Source organism: Bombina bombina, chromosome 1, assembly GCF_027579735.1.
Source record: "Bombina bombina isolate aBomBom1 chromosome 1, aBomBom1.pri, whole genome shotgun sequence".
In the NCBI taxonomy this organism is placed as follows: domain Eukaryota; kingdom Metazoa; phylum Chordata; class Amphibia; order Anura; family Bombinatoridae; genus Bombina; species Bombina bombina.
Genome location: NC_069499.1, coordinates 339,697,645 through 339,711,295, shown reverse-complemented (window position 1 = coordinate 339,711,295; position 13,651 = coordinate 339,697,645). Strand labels below are relative to the sequence as shown.

The 13,651-nt window shown below is 37.8% G+C and overlaps 1 protein-coding gene across 1 annotated transcript in view; it reads right to left on the bottom strand.

Annotated features, from left to right (window-relative positions):
- SLC11A1 (solute carrier family 11 member 1) overlaps positions 1-12,386 on the bottom strand; it is a 134,985-nt gene extending 122,599 nt beyond the window's left edge. The window contains exons 1-2 of the mRNA XM_053698131.1: positions 12,257-12,386; positions 7,110-7,216 (exon numbers count right to left, since the gene is read on the bottom strand). Of these exons, the coding sequence (XP_053554106.1) occupies positions 7,110-7,216; positions 12,257-12,278 (129 nt within the window). The 5' untranslated portion in view covers positions 12,279-12,386. The remainder of the gene's footprint in view (positions 1-7,109; positions 7,217-12,256) is intronic.
- Positions 12,387-13,651: the final 1,265 nt, after the last annotated feature.

The following is a 13,651-nucleotide window of genomic DNA, read 5'->3' as shown; positions in this document are numbered from 1 at the left end:
TACAGGACAAAGGAAGACGCTCTTGAGCGGACTGTAATTCTTGTAACCAAGAAGTTGTTAACTGGGCAATGACTTCATGAGGTTGGAGAATGGTACCAGACTCAGGAACTGGGGTATCTTGAAATTGTCTGGAAAGTGCGTCTGCTTTAATATTTTTTGAACCAGGTATGTAAGACAAATTATAGTGAAACCGAGAGAAGAATAAGGACCAGCGTGCTTGCCTGGAATTTAGTCGTTTGGCTGTTTGGAGATACAGAAGGTTCTTATGATCAGTAAGTATAGTAAATGGCAAAGAAGTACCTTCCAGCCAATGTCTCCATTCATCCAATGCCATCTTGATGGCAAGCAACTCTTTATTCCCTACGTCATAGTTAAATTCGGAAGGAGTGAATTTTTTAGAGAAAAAAGCAACAGGATGAATCCTTCCAGTCTCTGGTATTCGTTGAGACAGAACCGCTCCAGCAGCAACAGAGGAAGCATCCACCTCCAGAATAAATTGAAACTCAGGATTTGGATGACGAAGGATAGGAGCTGAGGAAAAAGCTTCTTTGAGAGATTCAAAAGCTTCTATAGCCTCAGACGGCCATACTTTACAGTTTTGTCCTTTTCTTGTGAGAGAAGTAAGAGGAGAAGTAATAGTAGCAAAATTCTTGATGAACTTTCTGTAATAATTGGCGAAGCCTAGGAAACGTTGTAAAGCCTTCAAAGAATCAGGTCTAGGCCAATCCAAAATGGCAGAAAGTTTAGTAGGGTCCATTTCGAATCCAGATGCCGATATTACATAACCCAGAAAGGGTATGGATTTTTGATGGAAAGAACATTTCTCCAGTTTAGCAAACAGATGGAATTCTCTTAGACGTTGAAGTACTTTCTTGACGTGGTGCACATGATCTTGGTGGTTCTGAGAAAAAATTAAGATGTCGTCCAGGTATATGATAACAAAAATATTCAAAAAATCACGAAAGATCTCATTTACAAAATGCTGGAAAACCGCCGGAGCATTGCATAGCCCAAAGGGCATGACCAAATATTCATAATGCCCAAATCGAGTGTTAAAGGCAGTCTTCCACTCATCTCCTTTGCGTATACGGATCAAGTTGTATGCACCACGTAGGTCGAGTTTGGTGAAAATGGTGGCTCCCTGAAGATAAGTAAAAAGTTCAGGAATAAGGGGCAGAGGATAACTGTTCTTGATGGTAATCTGATTCAATCCACGATAATCAATACAGGGTCTTAATCCGCCATCCTTTTTTCCCACAAAAAAGAAACCAGCCCCTACAGGGGAAGAGGAGGGTCGAATAAATCCTCTAGCCAGATTGTCTTTTATATATTCTTCCAGAGCCATGTTTTCTGGTTTAGAAAGTGGATATGTTTTGCCTCGAGGATAGGCAGCCCCAGGAAGGAGGTCAATGGGACAATCAAAAGGGCGATGAGGAGGAAGACGTTCCGCTTCTTTTTTGGAGAAGACATCCACAAAGTCATGGTAATGCATAGGTAAGGATTCCGGAGTTTCAACTGTGAGAGCAATAGTGAGTGGTAACTTAGTAATCTCTTGAAGACATTTAGTCTGGCATGTAGATCCCCAGGAAGTGAGTTCACCGAAAGTCCAAGAAAAAATGGGATTGTGAATCTGGAGCCAGGGTAATCCCAAGATAATGGGAAATTGCGGAGTGGGAATGACATCGAAACAAATTGTCTCAGAATGAAGTATTCCTACGGTGAGGATTAAGGGTTGAGTAGAAAACTGAATGTATCCAGAACCCAAAGGATCTCCACTGACCGTAGAGACTGAAATGGAATACTCCTTCTTTAGTAAGGGTATAGAATGAGTAGAAACAAATGTAGAGTCAATGAACACACCTCCAGCACCAGAATCAATTAGGGCTTGGGTATAGATCTTCTTTTGTCCAATTAGAAGAGTTACTGGAACAAAGAGTTTCTTGTATAGGGAATGACCACTATTTTGGCTTAACTCAGTTCCCTGGACTAGAGTTAAGCCCTGGCTTTTACTGGCCTAGTAGGACAATCCCTTAATAAATGTCCTTTAAGGCCACAGTACAGACATAAGCCAAGAGTCCGTCTTCTTAAGCGTTCAGTCTCAGTTAATTTTATACTTCCTACTTCCATGGGTTCAGCCTGATCAGTAGTAGGAGAGGCTGGAGTGACTGGACTAGAAAAACGAGGAGCTAAACGAAAAGGAGTTCGAGTGGCAGTCCTCTGTGTTCTATCCTTTTCTTGTTGGCGTTCACGAAACCTGGCGTCGAGACAGATACAGAGATTTATTAAGGCTTCTAAGGACTCTGGAAGTTCACGATACACCAATTCATCCTTGAGACGCTCAGAAAGTCCTTTACGGAAAGCGGCTCTGAGTGCTCCCTGATTCCAAGTGGTTTCAGAGGCAAGGGTGCGGAACTCAATTGCATATTGAGAGACTGGTTGATTTCCTTGACGTAAATCCAGGAGAGTTGCTTCAGCAGCGGATGACCTTCCAGGTTTATCGAATACGTTTGAGAATGTAGATAGAAATGTATCAACATCCAACAGTATAGGATCATTCTTTTCTAGCAAAGGTGATACCCAAGCCAAGGCTTTTCCTTTCATTAAGGAAATAAGAAACGTGATTCTAGAAGAGGCAGTAGCAAAGAGAGTAGGGCTATTTCGGAAATGAAGACGGCATTGATTCAAAAAGCCTCTACATTCTTCAGGATTCCCATCATATTTATCCGGAAGAGGAATCCTGGGACTTAGTTGTACCTGAGACTGATTGTTAGGAATCGGAGGAGGTAATGCCTCAATCGGATTTGGATTGGGATTAGGATTGGGAGGTGCGGTAGCAACCAAATTTTGTAATAGAGCAGTAATTTGATCAAGTTTAGTGTCCAGAGACTGCAAGTGAGTGGCATGAGAACCCAAGAGCTGTCCCTGGTGAGCCACGGCCATAGATAATTCAGTGGGGTCCATTTTTATGGCCCGTTTGTAATGTCAGCCGCTCTGGAATCAATCCGGGATGTAACCCAACTGCTAGCGTGAATTGAAAGCACACGCTAGCACACTGAGAAATATCCAGGACGTGACCCACTCAGGAAGCAGATTAGAAGATAACAAAAATGAATATTGTTCCAGAATGCAGGAAAGCCACAAAGGATAAAACGTCCCTTTAAGTAGTACAAAGAACAAAAAGGAAATGCTCTTACTTTGAAGCTTCTGAAAAAGGTCCTCTTTAGCAGGCTTGTAAAACAAAGGAAAAGTTCTCTTTTGCAGCTTGTAAAAGTATAATGTCCCTTTAAGCAGGTTTATAACAAACAGAAAGGCAAAGTTCTCTTTTGCAGCTTGTAAAAGTAAATGTCCCTTTTAAGTAGGTGTATAACAAACAGAAAGGCAAAGTTCTCTTTTGCAGCTTGTAAAAGTAAATGTCCCTTTTAAGCAGGTGTATAACAAACAGAAAGGCAAAGTTCTCTTTTGCAGCTTGTAAAAGTAAAATGTCCCTTTAAGCAGGTCTTGTTTAACAAAGAATAGGTTTAAAGGTAAAGGCCAAAGCAAGGTCAGGCAGGCAGAAGTCGGCATCCAAATATCAGCAAAAGGTATAGGCAAAAGACAGGGTCAGGCAAGCAGAAGTCGGCATCCAAGTGTCAGCAAAAGGGTAATAGCTACAGGCAAGGTCAGGCAGGCAGAAGTCAATGTCCAAATATCAGCAAGTAGGGATTAGGCAAGAGGCTTGGTCAGGCAGGCAGAAGTCGGTACACAGAAGAATAAAACTGATATGGTACTCACAATCCAGGGAAACAAACAAACGGGCCCAGATTCAGATCTCCCGCCGAGATTTAAAGGGCAGGAGCGTAACCGTCATCAGAGGGGTGTGAGAGAAAGCGTCATGTTGCTAAGCAACATGACGTCAGAGACACAGAGGAGTTCCGGGAGCCGCGGCGACACGGCGATGAACGGAAGCGCTCATGACAGTGTGCATGTGCCTGGAGAACAATATAGTAGCAGCTTGCTTTTAACATTATCCTGTATGAGTCGATCCTGCCTTAGAAGATTCAACACAGCTCCAAGTTTTCTCCATGAAGATAACAGTTCTCATTATGGTTCAACTCTTTCCCAGGTGATATATCTCTTCTCTTCTTGAATTTCTTTTAGTCATGACATGAGCTGCTTGTTAAGGCCTTGTAGCCCACTTCATATTGATGGTAAAGTTCTATATAATTGTCATCGCGTTCCGTTAGCGCATGTCAGGCTTTTTCACAGCAAACCTCAGCAGCATAGTTAGCGTGCTTCAACTAGAGTGTGTAGCGTGCATCATCCACCAGGCTACTCCAGTGATGGCCACTCTCAGGTGTCACACCAAAACTGTTGTCAGGTTAGCGTACCTGCTTCTGCGCTATTTAAAGGGACAGTAAACCCAAAGATTTTCTTTCATGATTCAAGTAGAGAACACAATTTTAAACAACATTCCAATTTACTTCTATTATCTAATTTGTTAATTCTTTAGATATCCTTTGTTGAAGAAATAGCAATGCACATGGGTGAGCCAATCACGCGAGGCATCTATGTGCAGCAACCAATCAGCAGTTACTTAGCCTATCTAGATATGCTTTTCACCAAAGTATATCAAGAGATTAAAGCAAATTAGATAATAGAAGTAAATTAGAAAGTTGTTTAAAATTGCATGCTCTTTCTAAATCATGAAATAAAAAAATTGGGTTTTTCCTGCGTTGCCTAATTCTTTGTCTACTGTTCTTTGGATACTCGTTACCAACATTTTCTCTTCCTCTTGACCTTGCTCTTGGACTGTGATTTGGATTTATTATTGCCAGCTTGATTCTGACATTGGCTTGGATTTAAACTATTCTTCGGTTACTTTTTCTATTGTGTTTCCTGCCCAAATGGTTCCAACCTTTGATTTGCACCTAAACTACAGCTTGTTTTCTCCCTCTACTCTTATACAGAGCTAATTATCTATTTGGTCATATCCTGGGTCTTACCTTTTTTGTCTTATATCACAATTTGTATAAAGATTTGAAACCATTCAATGTGATTTTTCATTAGAATCAGTTAGGATGATATTATAATGTACTTGTAGTGAGAGAAGGAGTTTTTGTACTTGCTGCTAAGGTCAACTTAAAGGGACACGCAAGTCAAAAATAAACTTTTATGATTCCGATAGAGCAAACAATTTCAAACAACTTTCCAATTTACTTCCATTAACAAAATGTACACATTCTTTTTATATTTACACATTTTTAGTCACCAACTCCATATATACATAAATGCATTTCTGATTGGCTGATGACTGTTACAAATCTACTACTCATTTGAAGTTCAGACTTAGTGCTATTGCATTGTCTTTTAATCATGCATTTGTTGATTATGAAAATCTACTGTATTTACTGGTCCTTTACGGTTGTTGCAGTTAGGGTTAAGTACAGTGATAGTGGGTCACGGCAAGGTTGATTTGTGGGGTGTATCATTTTTATAGGCCTATATTACATAGGCACCGTTGTTATAGTGACCTGAGTCAGAAACTCCATGAGCTCATCAGGTACCTAGCGGTGGTTACAAAAATGACATTTTGGGGGCAAACACTTGAACCAGGAAGGTGAGGTCTATGTCAGCGAAGTCCAAAAGCAGAGTGGCAGGTGTTCTGTGGATGGAATCAGAGTAGTTGAGGCAGCGTTATTGGTGTTCTGTGGGACAGAGATGGGTGGTCAATGGAAGTGACTAGGTAGCCTGGGGAAGTAATAAGCAGTCACCAAACAGATGCAGCTTGAGTATGATCCAGTCACTAAAATGTAGTATCACTTGTGTACTTAATTGTATGCTAGACACTGCTCGGCAGGACATTTCTTTAGTGTGCATAAACAAAGATATCAGAGCTTACGTATGTACCTTAAACAAAGTAATTGCGTGAGAATGTATCTTTAGGAACACTAAATGGGTTACGTGAGATGACACAATAAAGAGATTAACATTCCAACATTGCTGGTGACTTTGTGAGCATTTATTTACTATATTATGTGGATACCTTGTTTTATAAAATATACAAATTATTTTTCTACATTTAATTTCTATAACATTTATGAAGAATAAATACCAATTTAGTCTATTTACTCAATTTAATTGTCCTTTCATAGTACTTTACTGTATAAAAATTAGATGAGGCTTTTTTATATATACAGTAATATACTATTTTAATCAATTTTCAAATTTACATCTATCACCAATTTTGCTTTGTTCTCTTGGTATTTTTAGTTAAAGCCAAACCTAGGAGGTGCATATGCTAATTTCTAAGCCTTCGAAGGCTGCCTCTTATCTCAATGCATTTTGACAGTTTTTCACCACTAGAGGGTGTTAGTTCATGTGTTTCATATAGATAACACTATGCTCATGCATGTGGAGTTCCTAGGAGCCAGCACTGATGGGCTAAAAAATAGACAGCGCTAAGTAATGTGTGCCATATAGATAATACTGTGCTCACTCCGGTGGAATTATTTATGAGTCAGCACTGATTGGCTAAAATGCAAGTCTGACAAAAGAACTGAAATAAGGGGCAGTTTGCAGAGGCTTAGATACAAGGTAATCACAGAGGTAAAAAGTGTATTAATATAACTATGTTAGTTATGCAAAACTAGGGAAGGGGTAATAATGGGATTATCTATCTTTTAAAACAATAAATATTCTGGTGTAGACTGTCCCTTTAATATTGGCTTAAATTTTTGTCTGGTGGTTAGTCAAATCAGCCGAGTGGTGTGCCTATTAAATAGCTCCTGTGGAGAACACTGAATATATCTGCAATAGCAACATTTAACATTACACATGGAATAAAAGCAGTATGCAGAATAAATTCATTATTTCTCATCACTGCTTAATTAATAATATTAGAAACAGGTGCAGTAATAAATGAAGCAAAAAATAGGAATAATTATAGCATAACTAATATGTACAGAGAGAAGAAATGCTGAAGTGATAAAAGGGACACAATAATTTAGGGGTGCTTTTTATGTAGCCCCACTTGATTTCTTGTATCTTGCTTTTCAGATAGGAATATATCCAAACACTGTATCCCTGGCCCAATCCCCCACATTTTTTTTATTTCCTTGCCCTTCACTTACTGTTCTTGTGTCGGGTACGTCAATAACTTCATCCAGATAAGTTCCTTCTGAGTGATTGTCTTCTTGCGTCTCTGGTTCCACAACCGCCCCATAGTTCCTATGTCTTTCTACATTTTACACATAGAAAAATAATTGTCAAAAAGCTATTTATAAGCAAAGTGCAAGCAGGAATGAAAGCTTAGGAGCCGGCCTATTTTTGGTTCAACACTCTGGATAGATTTGCTGATTGGTGGCTACATTTAGCCACCAATCAGCAAGTGCTACCCAGGTGCTGAACCTAAAATGGGCCGGCTCCTAAGCTTACATTCCTGCTTTTCAAATAAAAATACAAAGAGAACAAAGAAAAATTGATAATAGGAGTAAATTAAATAGTTGCTTAAAATTGCAAGCTCTATCTGAATCATGAAAGAAAAACACTTGGGTTTAGTATCCCTTTAATATGATACTTTGACTAATAATATGATAATTAGGAATGAAATACATTGGATTTATATAAAAAGTGGTGCCAGCTAAATAACATCCAAATATGTATTATTTCCTACTCACGGCAAATTTGAATCAGTCTTTCTTCGTTCTCTTGGGATCTTTATTTGAAAAAGCAGGAATGTAAGCTTACACGCCAGCCCATCTTTGGTTCAGCACCTAGGTAGCGCTTGCTGATTGGTGGCTAAATTTAGCCACCAATCAGCAAGCTCTATCCAGTGTGCTGAACCAAAAAGGGGCCGGCTCTTCTGCTTACATTCCTGCTTTTTCAAATAAAGATACCAAGAGAACGAATAAAAATTTACAATAGGAGTAAATTAAAAAGTTGCTTAAAATTGCTGCTCTATCTGAATCATGCAAGAATAACATTTGGGTTCAGTATCCCTTTAAATTCAATGACTTGACTTGGCTGGTAAATAACTTTAAACTTTAACTTTATTGTGCATTGTTAAAGGGACAGGAAACCCCAAAAATGTCATTCATGATTCAGATAGAACATACAATTTTTAACAACTTTCACATTTACTTTTATTATAAAATATGATTTATTCTCTTGTTATCCTTTGCTGAAGGAACAACATTGCATTACTGGCAGCTATCTGAACACATCTAGTTAGCCAATTACAAGAAACAAATGTATGCAGGCACCAATCACCAGCTAGCTCCCACTTGTGTATGATATGTACGTATTCATTTTCAACAAGAGATACCAAGAGAACAAAGCACATATGAAAATAGAAGTGAATTTAATTACATGCTCTAGCTGAATCATGCAAGTTTAATTTTGACTTTCCTATCCCTTTAAATATAAGCACAAAAGTTATTTTGTAGTCTTCTGAATTAATTCTGTCACAGCCTTTACATCATCTTAAAGTCCTTCTTTTAACCATAGTTTGGTAAAACTGTAACACTGGCTAAATGATTCTTATATGGCTAAGAGTTGTAAAAAAACACTATAATGTTCTTTTAAATAAATATTATATACTTACTGTCTTCTGTCTTTGTTCCAACCAATAGAGGACATTTAAAAATATATGACATTTCATTATTATTATTATGTATTTATTTTTTTAAGGGAAGTGTGTTTTTCTATTTAAATGATTGGCCATATCTCATGAGTTTCTGTTTAAACAGAAGCTTTGCTCAAACATAAAGTGTAGTTACCCTCTAGCTACCCCGTGAGGCAAGAACAACTTATTTAAAAAAAAACACAAGACGGTACTACAGCAGAGTGCTATTAAAGGGACAGTCTACACCAGAATTTTTATTGATTTAAAAGATAGATAATCCCTTTATTACCTATTCCCTAGTTTTGCATAACCAACACAGTTATATTAATACACTTTTTACCTCTGTGATTACCTTGTATCTAAGCCTCTGCAGACGGCCTCTTATTTCAGTTCTTTTGACGGATTTGCATTTTAGCCAATCAGTGCTTACTCCAAGGTAACTCCACGTGTATGAGCTCAATGTTATCTATATGGCTCACATGAACTAACACCCACTAGTGGTGAAAAACTGTCAAAATGCATTCAGCTTAGAGGCGGCCTTCAAGGTCCTAAAAATTAGCATATGAACCTCCTAGGTTTAGCTTTCAACTAAGAATACCAAGAGAACAAAGCAAAATTGGTGATAAAAGTAAATTGGAAAGTTGTTTAAAATGACACGCCCTATCTGAATCATGAAAGTTTATTTTGGACTAGACTGTCGTTTAAGCGTAGGAAATGTTATTACAGGAGTAAAGTATTAGCATTTTGAGAGGATTTCTGAGTGTGCACTAAACCACTATGCACAGTGTGAGACAGACTTGGCACTTCAGTTTGTACAGTGTGTGCCTGAGTCAGACGGCCGATCACTTTAAATTGCAGAGGAGGTAGGACTCACTTAGTAAATGGTTTTTATTTCTTTGTGCAATTTCAGATTGTAACTTCAGTGTGGTAGTTGTGTGGTGATGCCAGGGGTCCATAAAAACACATTTTTTTAGCAATATGTAGCAGTGTATTTATTATTATTTGACAATGATGTAGAAATTCTATATTTAAAGCCATGTAGAAATGTTTCTTCCTCAATACACAAATGGTAGGTGTTCTTTTGGCAGATATGAGTTTTTTTTTATTAATATATATATATTTTAATTACATTCAAGTTTACTGCCCCTTTAATGCAAGGACTTTCCAGATGCAAGGAGGCATTTTATCTAAGATTTTTACATCTGCATAAAATGTTACTCTCAGACTAAGATTGCTCAGTGTTTGAAATGAGACAGGTTAACTTAAAGGGACATAAAACCCATTTTTTCCTCTCATGATTCTGATACAACATACCATTTTAAACAACTTTCCAATTTACTTCTGTTATCAAATTTTCTTTGTTTTCTTGTTATCCCTTGTTGAAAAGCGGGGATGCAAGCTCATGAGTGTGCACGTGTCCACAAAACTATATGGCAGCAGTTTTGCAACAATGTTATACATTAACAGGATCACTAGATGGTAGCACTATTTCCTGTCATGTAGTGCTTCAGGCATGTGCACGCTACCTACCTAGGTATCCCTTCAACAAAGAATAACATGAGAATTAAACAAATTTGATAATAGAAGTAAATTGGAAACTTTTTAAAAATTATATTCTCTATCTAAATAATGAAAGACAATTTTTGGGTTACTGTCCCTTTAACGCTGTTCAGTTTACACTACAGCTGAATTAATTTTGAAATACATACAAACACGCCTAAATCCTGCATTTAACCAGATCTAATGGTATGAGACTGAGTACCATGACTTATGGTTCCACCAAGACCATATAGAGTACAGCATTTTCAAAATCCATAAGTACAGCTTACAGATGGGAACATTTGTACACTATATTTGAAGTGGTGCTCTTGGTTGGGGAAAATGGGGAAAAAAACAAACAAACATATGTCAACCTTTCAAAAGTACTTTTCTTCATCTAGCCATCTATCCAGATCACTAATGTACAATTTTGAATTCACAGAATAATTTTTGTTTGCACATTTACAAATATGATTCTTTAAAAAGTGATCTCCTAATTTCTGCTATTTTTTTTATCATGCATGTCACACACTGTTGATTTAGGGGATGCAATGTGCAGAAATTTTACCTCCTGTGAGTGTTTCTGTGGGTATCTGTGTTTATGTCTTTGTGCTTTTGTTTGTGTCTCTATGAGTGTGTATGCATTTTTTTCTGTGGGTCTCTGTGTGAGGGTGGGTGTGTATGTCTTTGTGTGTTTTCTGTGGATATCTCTGTGAGGGTGGGTGTGTGCATGTATGTATGTCTGTGTTTTCTATGGATGTCTCTGTGAGGGTGTGTGCGTATGCCTATGTGTTTTCTGTGGATGTCTCAGTGAGGGTGTGTGTGTATGTATGTCTTTGTGTGTTTTATGTGGTTGTCTCTCTGTGTGTGTATGCCTTTGTTTGTTTTCTGTGGGTGTCTCTCTGTGTGTATATGTCTTTGTGTGTTTTCTGAGGCTGTCTCTGTCTGTGTTTCCTTGGGTGTATGTGCAAGTTTGTGTGTGTGTGTGTCCATTGTCTGTTCCTTTTTATGAGACCTATCCGGAAGTCACCAATCCACCATTTAACCTTTTAATTATTGTTTAAGCAGTTCAGGGCCCTTCCTTTTCAGCCACTGCATGCTGTTGGCATCATTTAGTTGGCATTTTCCTTGACAAAAAGATAATCAGAACTCCATATTTTGTTTTGTAAATCTCCTTTTTTTTTTTTTTTACAAAACTGTAGTCTACCTCATTACTTGTCAGGTCAATGTAAACAAGTGCTGGGTGTCTGTGTCTGAGTGTGTTTCTTTGCATGTCTGCTAGTGTCTATATGTGAATCCTTATGTGTGAGTGTGTTTCGGTGTATGAGTGTGTCTGTGTGTTTCTGTGTTTGTGTGTTACTACCTTTACAACATTTCCAAGTTTGACTACACTTAAAAATAAAAATAAAGTGCATATATACATTTTAGTCACTTGGTCAAAAATTGGGGGGGGGGGGGCTGATCAATGGTTAAGTCAGGGGCCCCAAAATTTCTAGTGGTGGCCCTGCAACTATCTAACTATATCTAATCTATCATCTATCTATCTATATATCTATCTATCAATCTATCTATCTATAGCTAATCTATCTATATCTATCAATCTATCTATATCTATCTATTTATCTATCTATATCTATTTATCTATCTAATATATCATCTATCTATATTTATCTAATCAATCTATATCTATCTAATCTATCCATCTAATCTATATCTATCTATATATTATTCTGTGTTCTCTTGGCAGACAAGGAGTTATTCACTCGGATCAAAAAAGTAGAAACTGCCTCTATTGTTTCTGTACAAAAAAAGTATGATAATGTTGCTCTTAGCCACACACACAGTTCTGTGCTGACACACACAAAAAAAAATTGAAAGACGTTTTTTTCTTCTTTAAATCATATATGAAAAATGGAACAATAACCCTCATGAGAAAGTGATTTTAAAATAAATAGGGAAATTAAAAGTTGACGTATCATGTATGAAGCAAATGAGAGTAAGGTTGATTAAATGATTACAACATTATTGTTCAAATAAGTTGTTCTAATAATTAAAACGGCACATTTATTGACAAGCTGTTGTACTTAGTGTTCTAGTTTGAATAAGGACACTTACCTTGAACATCCTGGGATCCCATAGCAGCGATCTATCTGGAGCTGTGTGAGTGGTGATGCACAGCCCAGCAGCCTGCCTTCTATTTAGCCTGACTTAGGGAAGTTCCCATCTATATGTATAGAAATATCTAACAGAGCATTTACTTCCTGTTTTCTTGTAAATGACAACTTAAGCTTGTCTTGTACAGTATATCCTCTAATCCACTGTGGTGCTGAACGTGTCTCATGCCTGTGGCACTACATAGTTAATGAATGTAGTGTACTCCATAGTTTCGAAAGAGAAAGGTTTCTACAGGGTCAGATGAAAGTTTCATATAGAATTTACATTGCTCTGATTCATTCCTGAGTATTATGCTGATCAGCCCAGGAAAAGCGTTAGACTAAAACTTTGTTTCCAATGCTCAAAAAATAATAATAAAATAAAAATAATAATAAAGCATACTAACATCTATGGAAAATGTTAATTTTGGTGATACAAGCTAATCTGGATACAATACACTTAAGTCAGAACACATCAAAGAGAGAACAAAGTGTGAAACTCTCTAAAGCGAACAAGGTTCTTTGAGCTAGCAAGTTTCAGACCATGGGATGGGGGGGGGGGGGGGGTGCTAGTGCATTGCTACACGGGCATATTACCTCCTGCTGGCATATATTTACAGACTGATCCTAGGGAAAAGGGTTATAAGAGCCATGAACTCATCCCTCCATACAATTTAGAGAAACATGTGAACCATTACTACAAAGACCCTGCACATATCAGGTGGTCAATGTAAAACAATTCTTAACCCATTCTACACAGTGAGTAGATGGAGAGAACCCTGAGAGTTTCTCATCCTCTGAAAAAAAATGTAAGGGGCGTGAATCACCTTCTAATTACAAGACAATTCTGTTATGTTGCTACAGAATAACATATCATCCAAGTCTTTAACCTTTTAAAACATCCTTTTTACTGCAAATAATTATAATAGCCAAACTCCGCCTACCATTTTCCTTATTTGGAGTACCTAACATTCACCTAGATTATGAGTTTTGCGTTAGAGGCTGTGCGGTGCTAACAAGCACTTTATGCTCACCGCTCACTTACATACCACGCTGGTATTACGGGTTTTTACAAACCAGAGAAGAAGTGAGCGTTGAGCAAAATTTTGCTCATTACCGCACTCCAATACCAGCGCTGCTTACGTTAGTAGTGAGCTGGTGTAACGTGCTCGTGCACGATTTCCCCATAGGAATCAACGGGTAGAGTCGTCTGAAAAAAAGCCTAACACCTGCCAAATATCAGCGTAAAACTCCCTAACGCAGCAACATTGATTCCTATGGGGAAATAAAAGTTATGTCTACACTTAACACCCTAACATGAGTCTAAACACCCCTAATCTGCCGCCCCCGACATCGC